A 21978-nucleotide genomic window follows, 5' to 3' on the forward strand; every position below is an offset into this window, starting at 1 on the left:
ATATATATATTTTAGCATTTTTTTGGGCTAGGCATCCTCAAAAAATATGGAAAAATCATGCTAGGGCTTATTTTCCTGCAAGGTCTTTTTTTCGGGGTATACTGAATATCGAAAAAACTAAAAGTTATTTGACAGTTTTACCTACTTCCAGCAGACTGGACAATCCTGAGTCCAGACAACAAGCAGGTCAGCCCGCATTTTATACAGTCTGACACATGGATGACATTTCTGCTGTGACGTGGAGAACAGCACACACATCTATCCCTGAACAGGGAATATGACTTATTGTTGGTCCACAGCACCCTTATGCACCTTGCAACAGATGTGCGAAGAACCTGCATTACATCACATGATAACATATCTTGCATTGCAGGGCAATTGTAAATAAAATAGCTTAGAGGACTTCTTTTTGCTGCATGGCTGTGCCTTGAGCAGCCAATTCATAAAGAAAAGAAAACCACATGGGTCTGTAAGCACACGAGCATATGGACTTGAACCCGGCCTACAACATGAAAGTCAAAAATCAGGTTATTACAAATGCTAATTTCTTATGGGTTTTCTTTAAAGTGTTAATAAAGCCAAATCCTTGAAACTCAAAGATCGCCAGTTAGAGATTTCCACTCTATTCTCCTGCTTGTGACAACACAATCTGGTTTTCCAAAACAGGTAATATGGTAGACAGAGAGGTTAAGTCTCCATGGCAAAGGCAGAGGCAGCAATTAAAAAAAAGGCAAAAAAAAAGGAATCAGCAATCATTTTTTTTATTCCTAATGTCTATTGCTCCTTCACTTCTACCACAAAATGAAAAAGGATATGAAGATTCCTCCATACACAACCTGGTGATAATGTACAGTGCTGTGTAATATATTGAGACTATATAAAATCTGTTTATTTTATTACTATTAATATTATTATTAATAATAATATTAATGATAATAGTGAGGACTGACCCATTGACTAGTAACATCTGGGGTTACATTAGTTTTTACAAGCCTCTGAGCAATGATCAATACAGGGCTTTTTTATTACACAGTTCTTAGAAAGGATGGATATTATATCACAAGTGTAATTTTCAGACCATTTAAAATCTTTACTAAGAAATGTAGATGCTTGTCCCACCCAAAGTTGCTCTGGAACTTATTGATTGTGCAGTATGCTGTAAATACATTCATTTCTGGCTGACATATGTTGAGGATGGAATTTTCCTTGTACTATGCTAACTTCTAAAGGTCACAGCCTAAGGAAGAGTTTTTTTTTTTCAAATAATAACCTCTTTATAACAATACTTTTTATCTGAGATGCATTTATCATTGGTCATTTTAGCTACAGTATATTCACATCATCTGAGCCTTCATATAAGTCTCAGAAACATGAATATAGGACAATGGAAATCAATAGAAAAAAAAGAACACAAGACAATTCTTCACTGTGTGCTCCTCCCTGTACGCATAACCCCACATGCTCCAGTATGCGAGTGCATGCATTGCTGATTTTTCCCTAAATGATCACGGCTACACCTAGTTTCGACAATGTGTCTGATTTATTAAAACTCTCCAAGGCTGGAGAGAACAAACTTTCATCAGTGAAGCTGGGTGACACAGCAATCCTTGATTAAATAGCAAATGACTTAAGAAATCCATTCCAGGTTTGCTGAATCACCCAGCTTCATTGTTGAAATTGCATTCTCTCCAGTCTAGGACAGCTTTAATAAATCAGGCCCAATGCGTCAGTAGAGTTCACACAACTGTCTAAAGTTAAAATGACCTTGTAAAAATATGGACCTCCTTATAATTTTTTAATATAATTGAGAACTGGGCACCAAGGGGTTAGCAGATATGTACTATGGAATTGGGAATGTGGAGTTTATGCACATAAGGTGGTGTCAGCTTGCTTAGTAGTAATGCTCATACACTAAGGACAGGTCACTAAAAGGATAAGCTGCACATACACTTCAGACTCATAACTTTGGGGGTTTCTTTAATGGTAAATGCTCTCCTCTTGCAACAGAAGTAGTGAAACTTTCCTTCTGCAGGAGTAGTGAGTAGAGAACTGAGCTTCCCTCTGTGTGCTAAACCTGCAGACTGCGTGTCTGGGTTTAGTAAGAAATGTCTATCCGCATAACAGGAACAGTATTTAATATGCAACTTGAGTGCCAAAAGTGTGGAACTATACATTGTGTTGTCTCTGGAGAGAAAACTGGAGATTGCATGTGCTGGGCAATGGACACACATTAAAGACCAATGTGTGTGCTGGGGCGAGTTCTCATGGAGGAGAGACCACTCTGTATTCTGGAAGTTGGATCCCACTGGGGAAAGACCAGTTTGTGTTCATGAGGTTGGGTCTCACTAGAGAAATCCTCTAGAGCAGGGGTGTCAAACTCAAATACACAGAGGGCCAAAATTAAAATCTTAGACAAAGTCGGGGGCCAAACTTGAAGTTTATTGAAAAAATTGAGGAAGTTTTTCCTTCTCTTTAGATATAAAACCTTTTTATATGGAAACAAAGAGCTTTTGCTTAACATTCAATTTGGAACAAGCCTATAATAGAGAAATAGCACCGCTACTACAATTCCCTGCGTCTATAAAACAGCCCAATGCGGGGCCACGCATAGGCAGAGAGCCCGCTGGTCTATAGACGCGATTGATGCCGTGAATTCTAATAGCAGCGCTATTTCAATGCAGTGGCAGGCCAGATTCAATTCATATTTAGGGCCAAAAAAAGGACCCTTTGAGGGCCAAGAAAAAAGGACATTGCGGGCCAGAGTTGGCCCCCGGGCCAGAGTTTGTCAACCCTGCCCTAGTGAGTCTAGGGAGACTGGTTTAAGTTCTGGAGGAAAGTCTGGTTTGTATGCAAGAAGTCATATCTCATTGGGTAAAAATTTGTCAGTGCTATGAAAGTTATATCTCACTGTATGTGTGTACTAGATTTGTGATGGTACTGCTTTTAACTAAAGGATAAGAAATTAAAGATGTTTTTATAAAGATGGCTCTTCTTTGCCATGTCAGCCTAACTCCTATTCCACAAATGCACAATTACATTTCAATTGTGCCCGCAATCTCCGCTATTTGTGCCTGTGAGTGTGCTGGGCAAAGGACACCTAGCAAAGCCCATTGTATGTGCTGGACCCCTAGGGCAGGATCAGCGTGTGTGTGGGAAGTTGGATCTCATCAGGGAAAGACCAATGCGTGCTAAAAGTTGGGTCTCACTGGGGAAGGACGATCTGAGTTCTGGAGGTTAGACCTCCATATAAAAAGACTAGTATGTGGGTGGTTATATCACATTGGTGAAAGACCAATATGTGTGCTAGAGTTAAGATGCCCCTGCTATATTTAGTCCTGGAGGAAGAAGTCACCAGTTTCGGATGGCAAGTAGAAAGGAACATATGCATTACATTAATATCATGTAACGGATAGGAAAAGAATGATATTTTAAAGTAAAGTGCATTCTTAAACAAAGTGCACCCGTTCAATGGCCACCCTCATGGTAACCTAGCTCCTACTCTACAGATGAATAATTGCATTGCAATTGTGCACACCTCTGATCTGCCTATTCAGTAGCTTCTCCATGGGGATCCACTGTTCACTTGTGGCCTTTTTTTTCTTTACTTCTTTAAGTTTAATTTAGTGTACAAAGATATTTAGATATTTATCTATTCACAATTACGCCACGCAATAAAAAGAGTAAAAGCAATGAACAAACTAATCTCAGACTGACATATACTGATCTTCATGCTATTTCTTTACCAATACATGAACTGGAGTAGCACTGTGGTGAAAATGCATAGATAGGTCATAGTAACATCCAGTGACAAGCAGGGGGCAAGGAGTTGACCAAGCTGAATTGTACACCTGTAATAGGAACAAAAAGGTTACCGACCTTGCTGAGCTGTGTGGCAGGGCAGTGTAAATTTGAGGACTGGAAAAAATACAAATCTATATGCAGGTAAAACAGCTCTCATTATATAACTTCACTGTACATTTAGCTATTTGCCAGGAATTGAGCTTTATTCATAGTTTAGTGAAATATTTAATTCACTAATAATAGTACCATATTGTATGTCTTAATTCTGCTTTTTGTTCCACTTCAAACAAAAGATTCCTGATTCTATAAAGTGTCTGTTGCACTGGCTCTTGTCAATCTGAGGCAGCTAAGCAACGTTACACTTGGCAGTAATAATATGAGAAACTAGCAGTTGGGTACTTAATGTGCGTAAAAACAGGATTATATATGCTTTACATTTTTTGTGTGAATAGACACGGAACGTGTTTGCTTTAAGCCTCCTTGATGGTCAGTAAGGTTGCTCGTTGCAATAACAGACCATTGGAAATTCTTAGGAACTGAGCCATACTCTGGACCAAGGAAGTTTGGTTAATAAAAAGATTCAGATTATGATCCTTGGAGTCACTGATTTTCTGATTATGCCTCTACTCAACCTTTGACAGAAGATAATAGATTTAGGTCTGCAAAATGTACTAACCAGTAGGTCTAGTACCAAGGAAACATTTGTAACAAAGGATGTCACAATTTCCTTTCCATCTTTTTGCAGTTGTCTCCATTGGCTTCCATTTCACCTTAGAATCAAATTCAAGCTCCTGTGCTTTGCCTTCAAATCCCTACACAGTTCTTGTCCCACTTATATTTCTGACCTGGTAAAAAAATACTCGCCTAGCCGCTCTCTTCACTCCTCCGATGACTACTAATGATTTCCTCACTCATAATCTCATCACCCGCACAGCTCTAACTTTTCACAGCTCCAAGAGTTTTCTAGAGCTGCCCCAACTCTCTAGAATGGTCTTCCTCATCCTATTCGGCCTGCTCCTACTTTCTGCTCATTTAAAAGAGCGCTCAAAACCCATTTTTTCAAACTTGCCTGCCCATCTTCTTCTGTCTTTTGAAACCGTCACTACTTCCCACCACTACATATCTCCCCTCCTATTGTGTGTTACTTCTCCCACCTCCTAAATTGTAAGCTCTTTGGGGCAGGGCTCTCCCCTTCTTCTGTATCACTGTCTGTATTTTTCTGTCATTTGCAACCCTCATGTAATGTACAGCGCTGTGTAATATGTTGGCGCTATATAAATCCTGTTTATTATTATTATTATTATTAATATTAATAATAATAATAATGTGTTACTTCCCCCACCTCCTAGAAAGCTCTTTGTAAGTCCTTCGGGCAGGGTCCTCTCCTCCTGTATCACTGTCTGTATTTGATGTCATTTGCAACCCCTATTACAGCGCTGCGTAATATGTTGGTGCTATATAAATCCCGTTTATTATTATTATTCCTTAAGATGTACTAACTACCTTACCCCTGTGACTTGTCCATCCCTGCTATAATGAATCTATTTATACACAATCCTGATTACAATGCCAACATTGTACGCATTTGCTGTGAGTCATGTTGGTGCATTATTCACAATTTTAGTGCCATGAAGTGAACATCTGATAGTATATGCAGGACAAGAACTAACAAAAGACGACCTTGGGACATAATAGGTGCACTACATATTAAATAACAGTACAGGCTGAAAAATAAAATCTCAACAAAAATCAACATTATGTGAAACTTGTAACCATAGGCATCAATGAAGAGAATCTATTGCACATAATGTAAGATCAGGTTGTTGACAGTCTGAAATTATGCAAAAACCAGATATACATTGTAAACTAACAATACTGCTGCTCCCTGCAGGTAAAATAATTTGATTATTTCTGAACGATCAAGCAAAGACAAAATCTGAAGGTTGCAAGGTTTTTATTTAAATTCTTGCTGACACCTATAGCTTTATATGTCGATTTTCAGCATGGGCATTAGAAATTGTTATTTAAAATGGATCACTTGAATGGAGCTTAGTATTATGCTGTAAAATCATTGCAGACATTCTGTGAAGGCTTTATTATAACATATAAATTATATTTCAGTTTTGGCACATGAAAGTTAAACTACCTGTTGCTGCCAGTGTGCACATATACTGTGGGCATTACAAAGGGTCCCTACACTCTCTGTTGGAAGTTTTCTATGTTTTCTATGATGTAAAAAGCAGCAGAAGGAGCTAGAATGCACAAAGTTCAGAAACATCCAAAACTCCCAAGTGAAAGGAACATGTGACGGCGTTACAGAGACTGAATCTGCTCACCAGGCCCAGGCTTTAGGTTAAATGTCACCTTTACGTGTAATGACCATTTCATTAGTGATCTGTTCTTTTTTTCAGATTGCCTTTTAGTTTAGTTTAGTAACAGTAGAGTGAAACACCAAGAGTTAATGCCTAAATATTATAAGAAGGATTGGACAAATCCCATGAAGCTGTAAGTGAAGCTTTACATCTGTTGACCTATGTGATGTTTAATACTAAACTGTACCCTTATGTGCTCTTTCTTTCATAACACCAAACTTGTTTTTATATACTTTGCAATGCTGTTCAATCTCTGTCTTCTATATATAAGTGCACACTACATATTGATTTAGACTTAAAGACTTCACTAAGAGAAAATATTAGACAAGAAAGTGTCATTCATCTGAAGAAAAGTATTCTATAAACATTTAGCTTCTTTGCAATCCAGTGGAAATTTCCACAGTCAGATATATATTATATATATTTTATGAAGCTTGGGACCCCACCTCCACTTTGGGGATGACTGGAGTTGGTTGGCTATGACCCAATTCTGCAGCGCCCCCTGCTGGAAGAGATTTTAAAAAATGTTCTATATGTACCACCTGCATATTTAATGCCTGGTAACTTTTTCTAGTTCTTAAAAAAAAAAAGAAAAGAAAAGTGAAGATTGATGAGGATTGTGTAAGACATTTTTTAAAATTCTGATCAAATAATTAAGCCAGCTGTGCCGTACCCTGAAACCCCGCATTAGTAATTCCCAGATGCCAACAGCAAGGAGTTATTGTAAATGAATGAAAGCAGGGGGAATGAAGCGTGACATACACATTAATAGTGAAGCTGTTGGGCTGCACTGTGTGTAATTGGTAAAGAATGTGATAGGGGTATTAAGAGATAATGTTGGGGAGGTGGAAGGAGTCATTACTTAGAGCGATGTTCTTTCAACTGCATACACTGCTAATGATGGATGGTTCGACTGTGAGAGCACCCAGCTACATCCCCATCCACCAAACCATGCCAAGGGAACGTGTAATGGTTTGGACAAATGCTGTTAAATGAATAATTTGTGGCTGTGCAGTAAATATTTATTTAGTATTCTTTGTGAGCTTTTCCAATACAAAGTAAAACAAGAAGAGTGTCACATCTAAAGAAAATAAATACATTTTAAACCTTTTATGTGCTTTTTATTATCATATATTATTTACTGCTGACATGTAACACTGCTTTACAGAGCCCATAGTTGTGTCACTAACTATCCCTCAGACTAAGTCAGAAAACAATAACCAAAATTATTGAGGAGGGGGCAGCCAATGTATGTAGCAGAATTGTCTCAGTCTCCATGCCAGTATCCTGGTTAAGATGCAGACCTGGGACCCCCATAGTGCAAAGCAAAAGTACTGATCACTCCGTATGAAAAATGGAAACTGACAAATCCTAGATTGCTATATTCGGGGATAGGAAGAAAGTTTGCGAATATGTACTGTATTTCTTGCACCTGCTGCGTTTGTGAGTTCTACTGGGATCTTAAATTTTATTTCATTTCATGAATAAATGAAACCTTCGCTAAGGATATACAAAGGTTGCCATGGTAGACCTCTTTCTTGTTGTCTGATGGTCAGGCTTATCCTCTAGTTACAAAACTGAGTCTGAATAGTTTATGCAGTAGAGTTAAAGCCAAACTCTAGCCAAAAATCTTTCTTTGGTTATGGACAAAGTATGGAACATTGAGAAACTCAGTCAGGTTTTATAGCTGTTTCTGTTGCCATCAGGGAGGTTTTCTTGTGTTCATTTTGGTCACCGAAGCAGGAAACACCTAAAATGTCTTTACCAAGAGATGGGGGTAATTAAGGATCATTTTAACACAATAGAATGGGGAAGAGTTTAAAGTTATACCAGGTTATATTGCTTCTATCATTGATTTTCTTTTGTGATACATGGGTCACTGCAAATGTAATTACAATACCAGATACAATGGTAACAAATATATATATATATATGAATAGTCAGGGCGGATTTTTAATACCAGCGATAGACAAAGACTCTGATAGTAATTTTCAATCAAGTAATGTCAAATCTTAGGTACAAATCCCAGGAAGTTGGAAAACAGCTGCAAGTGACAGTGGACTTTCATTGCACACATTGCAGAGAGTCTCACCAATCAGTCACCCGTAATCTCAGGAGCTCTGAGATGTATATAGTATTCCCGTATGTAGTTTCCCAATGAATGTTTCACTTTGCAATGTGGTGACAGGAGCACACTTGCTCATAACACATAGTCTGCTCGTGGGGTTGGGGTGCAATACAAAGGGAGATGTCACCTGCAGACCTTCATATTACACCAGGCTGTGAGCAGGACCTAGTTGTAGCTAGATCACTAAGGCTGCCTGCAAAGATTCATAAATGCCTAAGGCTGGGTCCACACGGATGTTTTTAAAAACGCATGTAAACGTTCCTACTGCGTTTCTTTGCACTTTTATTAGGGTTTTAAAGCTTGTCTTTAAAACGCTGGAAATTGTCTATGCCACGTTTATCTGCGTTTTTCCACATTTTTAACGCGTTTTTGTTTTAAGTGCTTATAAACTCATTGAAATTAATGTAAGCCTTTACCTGCATTTTTGGTCATTTTCCAGCGGTAACCCTGCATTTTAATTTTTCAAATGTTGCAAGCAGCGTCATAGATAACGCTCATGAACATGCCTCAAGGAAATGTCCTGGTGTAGATTAGCCAATTGAAATGCATGGGAATTTCAAATATAGGCTTTTAAAGCTTCAGGTTTAACCTTGGGAAAAACGTCTGTGTAGACCAAGACTTAGCCAGTAAAACAGCTTGTAAAACAGCTGAATACAGCTTCAAATTAAATCTGTAATACGCTTCATACTTGCAGTAAAGGAGGTTTTTCTGTTATTGTACTAGCTCAATTAATGGTGTTACTTAAAAAACTATTCATAATTGACAGTGAAATAATAACTAAATAAAAGCACTTATAAGTGAAGAGCAAAGTTTTGTATTTTATCACAAAGTGCACAAAATGGAAACGGATATTTAAAGTAGCAGGTCACATTTTTGGAGACTATGGTACTGGGCCATTGTTGCAAACTCCAAGTTATCTCTAATTCCCAGAGAAGTCAGGGTACAATACTGAGTGGAGAGCAGAGAGAAATCTGACCTGCTTGGTGTTCTGATCACCAGCTCAGGATAAAGAGTTAAGGAAATTAAATAATAATAGAACAAAATTAGGTGGAAAAGCAAGCAAATAAACTTACCTGATCAGCTTCTCATCCAGGCAATTAGAATTCTTTAAAATGAGTTCAGCAATGCCAGCTCACATCATCTCGCAGTAAATGTCCAATTCAATGTTTTTAGGGCACTTATATCCTCATCTTCATGTATAGAAAACACCAAACTGGACAGCCCTTGGACAAGGAGTATGCAAGTTTAACACATATAAGTTCTTTTTGGTCTTTCCTTGGTCCTGCTTGTGTCACGATACACGAATGCATTATTATAAACGTTCTTGAAAAATCAGGCTGTTTGTTGATAAAGGAGAATGAGAGAACAAGGTTTATTTTCTGTAACAAAGGGGCCATGTTTCACAACATTCGGAGCTGTGAAAGAAAGATATCACCTTTGCCACCAAAACCAACAAAATCTTACTGTTCATTTCTTGGTCTAGTTATAACCACCACCTGCGTTCCAAAGCAAGGATCCTATTTCATGCAACTTCTCCAAAATCCATGTAACTTTTGTATTGAAGTAGATATCACAATAACGTATCCAAAAGGAAAAGGTGCCTGTGTAAATTATCTGGCTATATACCAATATTGTTTTAGATGTGTTATGTTCATGTGATTGCCTGTACTGTTTTGAATTGAATGTACACTGAGTATCAAAACTGGAAGTAAAATAGTTTCCATTATAATCGATGAAGCTTTTCACATTGGTGAGTTAGGCTACGGCACAGTGAAGCGCATATATAAAATATTCTTCTTGCTGCACTTTTTGCTGTGCTCTATTCATGTTACATCACAGTCAATGGGAGCACATTGAAAATCTTCTAGAAACACGTCTTTGGAGTAAGGATACTGAAAAAGACAAAACATGCTTATTAAAGGATTTAAATTTTATGGAACTGCATTATAAACTCTTTATATGATTTTTAGAAAAATGCAAGGGTCTTCCAATGCACTATTGTGATTGGGCCTCTAGGCTTCATTACCCATCTAACCTACTTGTTAAAAAATAAAACACCCCAAGTGTCTTACCTACATAGTTACAAAGTAGGTTAGGTTGAAAAAAGACATAAGTCCATCAAGTTCAACCACTAGGGAAATAAACATATCCCAGGTATAAAACCCTATGGACATAGTTGGTCCAGAGGAAGGCAAAAAACCCCTGTACAACTTGCTTCAACAGGGGACAAAAATTCCTTCCTGATTCCATGAGGCAATCGTATGTTCCCTGGATCAACAGTCTCCTATCTTTACTTTAAAGCCTTAATACCCAGTTATATTATGTTCCTCTAGAAAAGCATCCAGCTTTTTCTTAAAGCAATCTATAGTAGTTGCTGAAACTACTTCCTGAAGGAGCCAGTTCCACAGACCTTACAGTGAAGAATCCCTTCCTTATCTGGAGATTAAACTTCTTTTCCTCCAGACTCAAAGAGTGCCCTCTTGTTCTCTGTAATGATCTCATAGTGAATAATTGGTAAAAGAGTTCTGTATATGGACTGTTTATTTATTTATGCAGGGTGATCATATCCCCCCTTATACGTCTCTTCTCAAGGGAGAATAGATTCAGTTCAGCTAATCTCTCCTCATAGCTGAGATCCTCCATTCCTTTTATTAGTTTAGTTGCCCTTCTCTGCACTCTCTCCAATTCAGCAATGTCCTTTTTGTGAACTGGTGCCCAAAACTGGACTGCAAATTCCAGATGAGGTCTGACCAATGCTTTGTATTTGAGCATTAACTTTATTGTTTGACTCTAACATGGGTTCAGTTCTTGCCGTACAGCAAGTAATATTTAGGTGGCTAGAATATAGATAAAAATTATGTATACAGAAGTGGTTAAAAACCTTATAGGCAAGGGCACCCTATTATGTGTTCCTAAGACCATTTACCTCCTTATCTATTTGGTAGAAAGTATATTTCTATTGTAAATTGATTTGATAAATTGTTCCCTGTAATTGGCTAGATACAAGAAAATAGCTACAGATCCCACATTGGGAAACTTCTGCAGCAGCCTCCAATGCTGCTTTAGCCACTGCAGCCCATGTAGGAAGCTTGAGAACTGGTGTGACGTCCAAAGTTCACATGTTGGTAATACCCTGCATAGTGTCTGTGGCCCCTGGGGTAATGTCTGTACACAAGGGGGTCCAACAGGTCCCCAAATGGTAAACCACTGGTATATTACAATTATACAGTATTTATAAAGCGCCAACATATTACGCAGCATTGTACATAGGGGCTGTGAAATGACAGACAGACCGTGACACAGGAGGAGGAGAGGACCCTGCCCCAAAGAGATTACAATCTAAGTGGAGGGTCTACTGAAATCTGTGATACACTGTGATTTTTACAAGAGTCATATATATGTTTTTCTATTCCTGCTTATTGTTAAATCATTACTTTGTATTTCTTCTTATACTTGTTACTTTTTGTTTATTATTTGAAAAAACTCAATAAAAATTAAAAAAAAAATCTAAGTGGAGGGAAAGCAGCACACAATAGGAGGGGAGATATGTAGTGGTGGGAAATAGTGAGGGTTTAGAAGAAGAACAAATGGGTTTTGAGCGCTCTTTTAAATGAGCAGAAAGTAGGAGCAAGCTAAAAAGGACAGGAAGTCCATTCCAGAGAGTTGGAGCAGCTCTGGAAAAGTCTTTTATCCGTGCGTGTGATGAGGTTATAAGTGAGGAAGTCATTAGGAGGTCATCGGAGGAGCGGCTGGGGGAGTATTTTTTTTACCAGGTCAGAAATGTAAGTGGGACAAGAACTGCGGAGGGATTTGAAGGCAAAGCACAGGAGCTTAAATTTGATTCTAAGGTGAAATAGAAGCCAATGAACTACAAAGAGATGCAGCAGAAGAGGAGCGGAGAGAAGCATGCCTCCATCCTTCCCTCCGCTCCTCTTCTGCTGCATATCTTCCATGGAACTCTGGGGGCACTCCAGACATTGCTAGGGGTTCCATTAACAATTTGTGCCAGTTTAGGTGACACCAATGATCCTTTTGGCTATCTGTAAGGGGGTTGTAAAAAGAATTCTTCCTACTGACCCCCCCCCAGGCTGTCATACTGAGAGCTGGGGGTATATTAATTATAGTCGGGGCTCCACGAAGATCTGAAATTTATTTTAAAGGGTTCCCCTTATGTGTTAAAACCAGAAACACTGAAATAGACAATGATGACAGGCCTTAGGCCTTTGTAGCTTTGTGTATTCTGTTATACATTATTTTATCATTTCCTTTAAAAAAAACTATTCACTTACAGTATAAGCTGCAGTGGTTAAGTAGCAAAAAGCACAGCTACTAAAAAAATATATATATGACAAATATTAAAATGAAGTGAAAACACTAATATTCGTTTCTTGTCCTTTGCGACACCTTCCAACACGGCCTGAGAACGGAGACAATTTACCACACACAGCTCTATGTGGCCACGGTTCGCTTGGCGCCTCTTTGGCTCACGTGACCTGCCTGAAAATCCCAGCGCCTAACTCAGGAACTACAGCTCCCATCAGCGTTCGCTTCTCGCAGACGTCATTGGTATGCGACAGAAGCAAGCGGTGGGCGGAGCTGTCATGGCGGATCCCTATTCAGAGGACTGAGAGTGAGTTGATCGGAGGTAAGAGGAGTTAAAATGACGAATAATCTTCCTATTATACCCCAATGGTCGCCGCTTCTCATAGTTCCTCGATTTTAGTGATCGGCATGGTGATAGATGCTGCAAATACCGAGTTTTTCATGCATTGTGGCCCCACTATTCCTCTCCCTGTGTTAGATCTGTTGTGTGAAATACATTCCTGAACCCTGGAACATGTTTTGGTTCAGTGAGCACAAATTTAAAGGTGTGGTTGTGTCCTAACGTGTATGCAATCCTTAACAACTAAATATCCCATAAAAAGCTTGTTGTTCTATCTAACAATACCTGTTGATCCTGACATCTATCTAGTATGTGGGGTACTTCCTATACTATCCAACCTACCTACCATAGTTGTAATACACTTACTGACAACAGTGCTCAATAAAGGGGTGCTGTGAGTGTTGTCACCCTAGGACAGGAAGTGTGCCAGTGGCAGGATCACATTAATATTAAACAGGATTTATATAGTGCCAACATAATATGTAGCGCTGTACATTAAATAGGGATTGCAAATGACAGATACAGACAGTGACACAGGAGGAGAGGACCCTGCCCTGAAGAGCTTACAATCTAGGAGGGGGAAAAGCCTTATTAATACAGCTAACACACATCTAAGAACTGTGTAGCTGCTGTATAGTAAATGTTTAGGCTCTTGGGTAGTTTTAAATATAGTAGGAAAGGGTTAAAACCTGTTTATCTTTTTGTTTGTTTTCTGTGTCCCCATTGGGAACATTTCTTGTTATTTCATGAAATGGGAAGTAAAGAAAAAACACTCCTGGTTGTCACCAAGACGGGTCTCTATTGTCCCTTTAATATCTTTTCTTGTGATAACTCTATATCAGCGATCACCAACCAGTGGTCCACAGAAAAAATGGACATTTTTTGCAATTTTTATGTTATGTTTTATTAATAAAAAACAAAAATAATATTCTATTAAATTCCTATATTCTGAATGTCAATTTTCGCCTTTATATTGCACTAAATTAATGAACTGTACTAGAGACGGAAAAACAAGGCAGGCGCAGCGTGATGTCAGTGTAATCTTAAGTTGTATGAGGCAACCTTTGCCGAGCCGTACGCTTCAGTATTGTTTCCACCAATAGAACAGTCACTCCACAAATACCCATTCTTATCCGATTGTTTTATTTTATTTGTTTATTTCACAGATGATCTTTTAGGTAATAATGACCTTACTGTGTATTTTCTTTAACTGTTATATTTAATGGCATCAAATAATTTGACTTTGATAACTATCATTTCTTGTTTGGTCTTAGGTTCAAATAAACGCATAATGAGTGAGAAAAAGCAAACAAATATTTTGCATTTCTTTAGTAATACCAAAGATAATGTAACTAATGATAATAGTAACAATAGTAATACTTCACTTAACCGTGAGCTGATCAATGAATCAGAGCCTCCACAGTCCTTGTCAGCACCATTAGGAAGATTATTATTTTACAAATGTATTTATTTTTTTAAAAAAAATCATATTAATAGTAGGAAAAATGAATGAAACATGATGAATTTAGTCGTTCGTGGGGTCTGAAAGGTTGGCGATCGCTGGTTTAGATTTTGTATCATTTGGTGACTAGATGATAATAGCTAGCAGGACAGATAATCAAGGTGAATCTCTTCTGTAAAAAGACCAGACAAGATTTTTATTCCTTTCATTTGCTATCCATCATTATCCTCTACAGACAATATAACTAATTGCCTGGATGGTATGCCCAGCCAAATCTTCAGTTTCCATTTTCTGACTCTTTGGAGTTTTTGCGATCCTCTTGCTGAGAACAATTTGCCAGCAACAAGATCGCTCAATATCACAATTATAAACACTCTGTGCCTAATGTATTAAAGCTCTCCAAGACTGGAGATGTTAGACTATCACTGGAGAATCTGGGTGATCCAGCAAACCTGAAATGGATTTCTTAAGCATTTGCTAATATTTGGAATTGTTTTTCAATTATGGAGCAGATCCATTTCAGGTTTTCTGGATCACCTCATAATAAACCCCTTAGAGATTAAATAAATCAGACCCAATGCCCTCTTCCAGACCCTGACATAAAATTAAACATTGGTTTTCTGCTTTTACTGGCATTAGACATCATTTTACATACCTGAATCTGCAGTCACATGTCACTCCAGTTCTGAGAATTCTTTCTTCTTCTGCTTATAGGAGGCACAGTCCCTTTTCAGGGAGTTTATATATCACTGCCTGCATCACTATTTATTGCCCAGCACCAGGGTCCACTTGGGTTCCAAGTTTGCAGGCATTACCTCAGCTCAGGGGGCTTTTGGTGTGTGTACATGTTGATTTTATTATTACACCTCCTAACTTTATCTACAGTTCCTTGCTCAGTGATAAGTGATGATTTACATAAAGAAAATTAAAATAAAATCCATTAAACGTTCAACTGGAGTTTTGGCACTTTCTGCTGTGTCTGCAGGAGAGAAAGTCAAGGATAAGTTTCCCAAAGGAACACGGGTGGTAAAATAAAAACAAAAGTTTGACCTCATTCCATACTCCTAAATACTCTTTAGAAAATAAAAAATCCTGTGCACCAATTGTTAGGAAAGCTACTTTTCTGTGTTTTTTTTTTATACTTCACATTCTTTATGATGTATATATTTGCACTTTAATAAAGCGCCATTGTCCTCCTTCAATAGATCCTATGTAAGAAAGTTTCAGAGAAAACAATTTTCCTTTAATCTTTTCATTCTCCTTTGTACTGAGTTGTACGCATAGCCTGTTTTTACTGAAATTTTTATTGCAATTTATTTTTACTGCTATGTCTCTTAAGGGCAAACTTCTATTTGTACTGCTGAGTATTTTTTTAAACTGAGGGTAAATCTTCCAGTGAGGGACACCTCTTCAGGATGCAGTTCTTCCCACTTTGGAAGTTTTCTACTAACTTCTTGTTTAGACTTTCAGACTGTAAGTGATTAGAAATGGGGAGCAAAAAACTATTTAATATAAAAGTAAACATGGATATACATATACTTTAAAGGGGGGATGTCAATGTTATTTATAAGATTATAATAGTATTTGCTTTACCAGTTTTATACATAAGGACCACTTTCTTTACAGCTTGTACCTAGTCTGTATAAGGTTTGTGTTTTGTATGCATGTAACAGTGAATGTATTCATCTTGATCAGGTGTCGGCCATGAAGTTAATGAATCTGAAGCAGGCCATCCTGCAGGCCTGGAAAGAGAGATGGAGTGACTACCAATGGTCTATTAATATGAAGAGGTTCTTTCCCAAAGGAGTGACATGGGACATCTTGAATTTAGCAGGTTAGGTTCACTTTGCATTTCAAAAATTATTATTTATCAATGCAACATGAATTGTAACACATATCAGGATGTCTTGACATGATAATACACCTTCTCCTGGACTGATAATATTATCAGTCCAGGAGAGTAAAAGCAACGCAGTGTGGAAAGCAGCAGAAGAAAAAATATTTGACTAATATTAATATTATTTATAAACAGTATTTATAGAGCACCAACATATTACACAGCGCTGTACATTAAATAGGGGTTGCAAATGACAGACAGACAGTGACACAGGAGGAGGAGGAGAACACCCTGCCCAGAAGAGCTTACACTCTAAGGTAGGGAAGCAGCATACAATAGGAGGGGGTATATAGAATGGTGAGGGTTTAAGAGGCAGAAGAAGATGGGTAGGCAAGTTTAAAGAAAATACAGTGTGAAGAATTTATTACCCAGAATTTCCTGTCTGGGTGTCACAGACACAGAAAGTGAGTAAACCTCCTCATATGGAGTCACAAATAGCAACATTAAAACCCAATAAAAGTTTTTACCCTTTCCTATAAAGGCCCTGAATTATTAAAGCACTCCAAGACTGGAGAGAATACACTTTAACCCGTGAAGCTGGCTGATACAGAAAACCTGAAATGGATTTCTTAAAATCATTTGCTTTTTGCTAGCAAGTGGTTTGAATCCTAGACCAGATCCATTCTAGGTTTTCTGGAATACTCAGCTTCACTGATGAAAGTGTATTTTCTCTAGCCTTGGAGAACTTTAATAAATCAGGGCCATAGAGTTAATCATTAAGGTATGCTCTTCTGGAGAACAGTTTTAGGATCCTTAAGCCCCTGAGCAGATTAATAATGCATAATTTAATTTTGTGCATGAAGACTCTACCATTACTGTATTTAACAAGACTCCACAACAGTTCTGTTTTTTCTTAGAACCAGCATCTCCACATGTGATACAAGGAAATGCTATAAGTAGCATCTCCCTAGCCTTTCCTTGCATGAGGAAGCAGTAAATGCACCCCAACCTCACTGTCAGTGTGATTTAGCACTTAGTGCACTTGTTCTATGGGGTCTATTTGTAAAGCATTGAATGTGACACGCACCAAACATTCTCTGGTCAAGACGCTTATAGGTCTGTGTGTTTTCAATGGCAGTCATTGATTCTTCAGCAAAGAATGTTTTGTTAAATGTGAGATTTTGCTTTAACAAATTCAAATCAATTCAAAATGTATTAACTATACATAAACATATTATTTATTATATATTGCTAGCTGGGAGCACCAGCCAGCAACTTATTATTATAAGCCAATATTACAACTTTTGTTTTAAAAGTAGACTATTGTATTATTGGCTTATATAAATTGACTGTATTGGCTGTTGACCTAAAAATCAATAGGGCTTCAAATGCAATACAAACATATACACAATTGAAGTTTATAGACCCTAATTATTGCTCTTGTGTGTATTTACAAATTACGTTGTGATAGGACCCAACTAACTTTCTGTCCTGATCTGTGTAGGCTCTGCCTATAATACAATGTTGATAACCCCAAGGAAGATCTCACACTTTTGCCTTCTAATATACATTATAAAAACCAGGTTGTGTCTGTGATATAGTGACATATTACATAATTAATTTTATGTAACTTTTATTCTTCTACAGAAGCACTTTTGGATCAGGCTATGATTGGTCCTGCACCCAACTCATTGATATTGTCCTACCTTAAGTATGCTATCAACTCTCAGGTATGTAATCTCTTACCTTCTAATCATTGAATTGATTACTTCAAAAATAATTACTTATCAATTGGAGATAAGCATGTTGTATCATTTCTAGCAAAATGTATCCAAAGACGGCCATACACATTGTAGGGTAGCCCATTGTTTGTGTGTAATCCAGTCATCAGAAAGAGATGGGAAACATGGAAGCTCGGATTATCCAAGTGTAAACATTTTTGTCAGTGGGGATGTGGAGAGAAACGGTTTATATGAGGATAAACAGGAACATGCAGCTGTATATATTTATTACATCAGATTGCTGTTTCGCTAGTGATCAGTAGATTACATGTATCTGCTGCTTAGAATCTCGTTGTCCTTTATGGCTTTATATATATATATATATATATATATATATATAAAAGCAGATTTTGCTTCTTTACAAGGGATTAAAAATCATCACATTTGCTTATGTTTAAAGATTTGTTATTTCTGGTGGCCCTATTTTTTTATTTTTATACTACAATTTAGGATGTGGTCTTTTTCACTGCTTAGAACCTGTCAGATCATCCTATGGCCCTATAGAACTTTACATTTTTTTGTTTCTATCAAAGTGATAGATGCACATTTGCAGCCCTACTGGGCTCTCAGTGTAAATTGTATAAATTCATTGTAGATGTGTGGAAAGTATTACAGTATGAGTAGGAACCTGACCTATACCAGCATTCTGCAGTAAAAGATCTCATACTTTTCCTAGAGATCTTATGCTGCCAGGGGAAATTTGGCCATGTTGTGTGCCACTACAACAGCATTTTCCAGGATACCAAATCATGTCAGGCCTTAATACATAACTTTACCAACAAATGCAGACGTACAAAGCTTATAGCTATCGGCAGCTGACTTTAAAGGGCTTATTCACGCCAAGAAAGGATACCGCTTAGGGAGACGCTACATGTGTGGCAGCCCCCATAGGGAATAAATAGGGGCTGCAGTGAGCGGTACTAATACCACTCACTGTCACCAGCTGTCACATGTTCCGATGCTGGGTCTGTAAATCTGCCCTAAAGGACATGATACTTATGAAAAAAACACACAAACAGCACTTGCAATGTATGTTGTATGATTTAAACTGAAGTTTTAATTGTTTTTTTTTAAAGTGTATGTTCACAGAATAAATAATTTACTTAGCCAGAGAAGAATAATGGCAATGATGAGTGATTGTGGACTATTCCATAAGAAAATGCTAGTTGCCTGACTATCATTGTGTTGATAGGTGTGTATATATATATATATATATATATATATATATATATATATATATGTTATATTTGTGTGTGTGTTCTGACACCTATTTACAATATTTATGCTCTAGGTCTGTGACTCAAAATTGTTTACTAGGCACAACCAGGGAACAAGCATATTTGGAGGGTGGTCAGCAGCAATAGTAGCTTATCATAATAAGGTCTCTTTTGATATACCACTAACAGTAGAACTATGTTATCTGTTTAATATATTCATAACACTACCTGTTGGTTCTGCCATTAATGCTGGGGATTTTAATTGCAGACATTGCAGCAGTTTTGGGAGAAGGATATGATTATTGTGTCCACTGACATCAATGCTGGGAGATTTTATTGCAGGCAAAGACACCAGTAATGATCACAATGCTTTGAGTCTTGTCAATGAATGAAAACAAGTTACTATTGTGGGGCTCTCTGAAATTATCGAGTTCTCACTTGGGGCTCTTATATTTTTAGATTAAAATTTTTAAAAAACATTTTTTATGCTCACCAAATGATCAGAATATGTTTACCAGTTATATGTTTTTTGTTCTTGTTAATCTATAAAGACTAAGCTGAGCTATTTCTTCTGCAGATGGTTTCTTACGCTACTGTCCTGACTGCAATCAGCAAGGTAAGTAAGGTTCTACATGATTATGTGGTGTCTAAAATTTGATCAAATTCACTCTTCAAACCTGGGTAAAATTATTGTTAATAATTCTCAGATTAATTAGCCAGAGGAAAGCCTGAAATCCTTATTTGTATATTTCTTTCCTTGGTCATTCATTTAAAGTATTGCAGAAAGAGTCAGCATTAAAGCCGGGCAAATAGAGTTTTTAAAATGTAATTGCCATAACGGCATCCCCCATGATTCTCTCAAGACAGGCTTATTTTAATGGTGATATTAGTTAGGAAGAGCTGGGCACTGGGAAACGATGGTTTAGCCAGATACTTCTGCATGATATCCTTCAGTCATCACACCCATAGCTTTGTTTATCAAGTTCATAAAGAACATTACTATCCCTATTTAATCTTCTACATTGTTTCTGAGGCTAAGTACACACGTGCAATATTTATCGTTGGAAAGGATATTTCACAATCCTTTCCAACGACAAATGACTGCACGATGCATGAACGAGCTCTGTACATACAGCAACGTGCTGCTCTATGGAGAGGGGAGGGGGAGAGCAACGGAGCGACACCGAGCTGCACTCTTTTCCTTTCACTTGCATTGCAATTGTTTATCGTCCGTCATCTGTGGTTCCACCAGGGCGGTCGTTCGGATGATGGACGACGAGCACTGTACACACGCAAGATTCTTAATATTAGCCCTCAGCCGATTATCAGACGAGAACTATTGCATGTGTGTACGTAGCCTGACTCCCCTTGCATAGTCCTATAGTCCCCTCAGGGTGTGGAGGCGACACGTCTTCACAATGTCATGGACTGCACTATAGACTGACTATACATTCCCTGATTTTGCTGGCTTCCCTTATACACTCCTTTATGTACTTCCTTGCTTCAGAGACAGTCGTCTGACGCAGCAGGATTGCCTGTAAGGCTCATTAGCAGCCTAATATTCTTGTTTCCAACTAGGAAAGAAACAACAGTAAACTGTTCATGGGTAAAATTAGAAATGCACTAATACTTGTACTCGTTGCCAGGAATTGTTCTATAAATAGCTGTCATATATGTTTATGTTTAACCAAACCTAGACAAACTTCATTTTATATCTCACCTCCTTTAACCAATTGTGAAGGAATGGAATCTTGAGTAAGCTTCCAGTTGCTGTAGTTACTCCTGGAGTGAGTTATTTACTACTTGGAAGTACCAGCGAATATGTTCTGCAATGGAAGGGGGCAGTAAAACAAAGTTGTTGCTTTGCCCCCTTACAGCTTGACTGCAGTAAGATTTAAAATTCAGGTCACTGCTGTACACACGTCAGACTCTCACCTCCTGCGTCTGATATTTCATATCGGGCCTGAATCATCTGACGTGTGTACATAGACTAAGGCACTGTTAGAGCGCTCTGTGAACATGAATATTGTTAGGATCAGATGGCTTTTTAGTAGACCTGATAACTTTCTCCCAAATTAGCATGTGACAGAGTCCCTTTAAATAATTAAACTCTATTTGTTAGCTGATAAACCTTGGATATTTAGTTTTAATCACATGTAATTACTTTCCCCTTGCCACCATACACACTTTCTGTGCTTATTTTTTCCACTGGTCAACACATGGTCAATAAACTAGGAGCTGCCCATATAAGCCAAATGATCAGGGAATCGGAGGATGAAGGCTTAAAGTGATGATCGTTCCCTTTCCGCTGCTTAAATAACTGTGTAACCTTTGTAATGTATGGTGTGCTTGGCGTTAACTAAAAATAGTCCCGGGACTGTGTCAGTGGAATAAATATCATAACTGGTTTCTGTTTGGGCTCAATGTTTTTCCATTTCATGTAAACCAGACGAGATTGAAGATGAAATTAGTATAGATGTCATTTAGCAGGAATTACAGAAGGGCCTGTTTTCCCCTCTCATAAAGACACATTGGATTGTTGAAGGCATATGAGGACTGCGTGTTTAGATTTTTATGTATACATTTATGTGTACATAATATCGCGTTCTGGTCACATCGCCCCCGGAACGGAAAAAAAAATCAGGATCCTAGCTAAGAAGTGCAAATATTTACATTAGGGAGAGAATTCTGGTCAGAGAAAAAGGAGACTTATAGAA

The 21978-nt window shown here is 37.9% G+C and overlaps 1 protein-coding gene across 1 annotated transcript in view; it reads left to right on the plus strand.

Annotated features, from left to right (window-relative positions):
- Window positions 1–12871: 12871 nt before the first annotated feature.
- Window positions 12872–21978, plus strand: part of MED24 (mediator complex subunit 24) — a 39294-nt gene continuing 30187 nt past the window's right edge. Inside the window, exons 1-4 of the mRNA XM_072413692.1 lie at window positions 12872–12946; window positions 16122–16260; window positions 17911–17993; window positions 19839–19877. Of these exons, the coding sequence (XP_072269793.1) occupies window positions 16131–16260; window positions 17911–17993; window positions 19839–19877 (252 nt within the window). The 5' untranslated portion in view covers window positions 12872–12946; window positions 16122–16130. The remainder of the gene's footprint in view (window positions 12947–16121; window positions 16261–17910; window positions 17994–19838; window positions 19878–21978) is intronic.

Source organism: Pyxicephalus adspersus, chromosome 6 (assembly GCF_032062135.1).
Source record: "Pyxicephalus adspersus chromosome 6, UCB_Pads_2.0, whole genome shotgun sequence".
Lineage (NCBI taxonomy): Eukaryota > Metazoa > Chordata > Amphibia > Anura > Pyxicephalidae > Pyxicephalus > Pyxicephalus adspersus.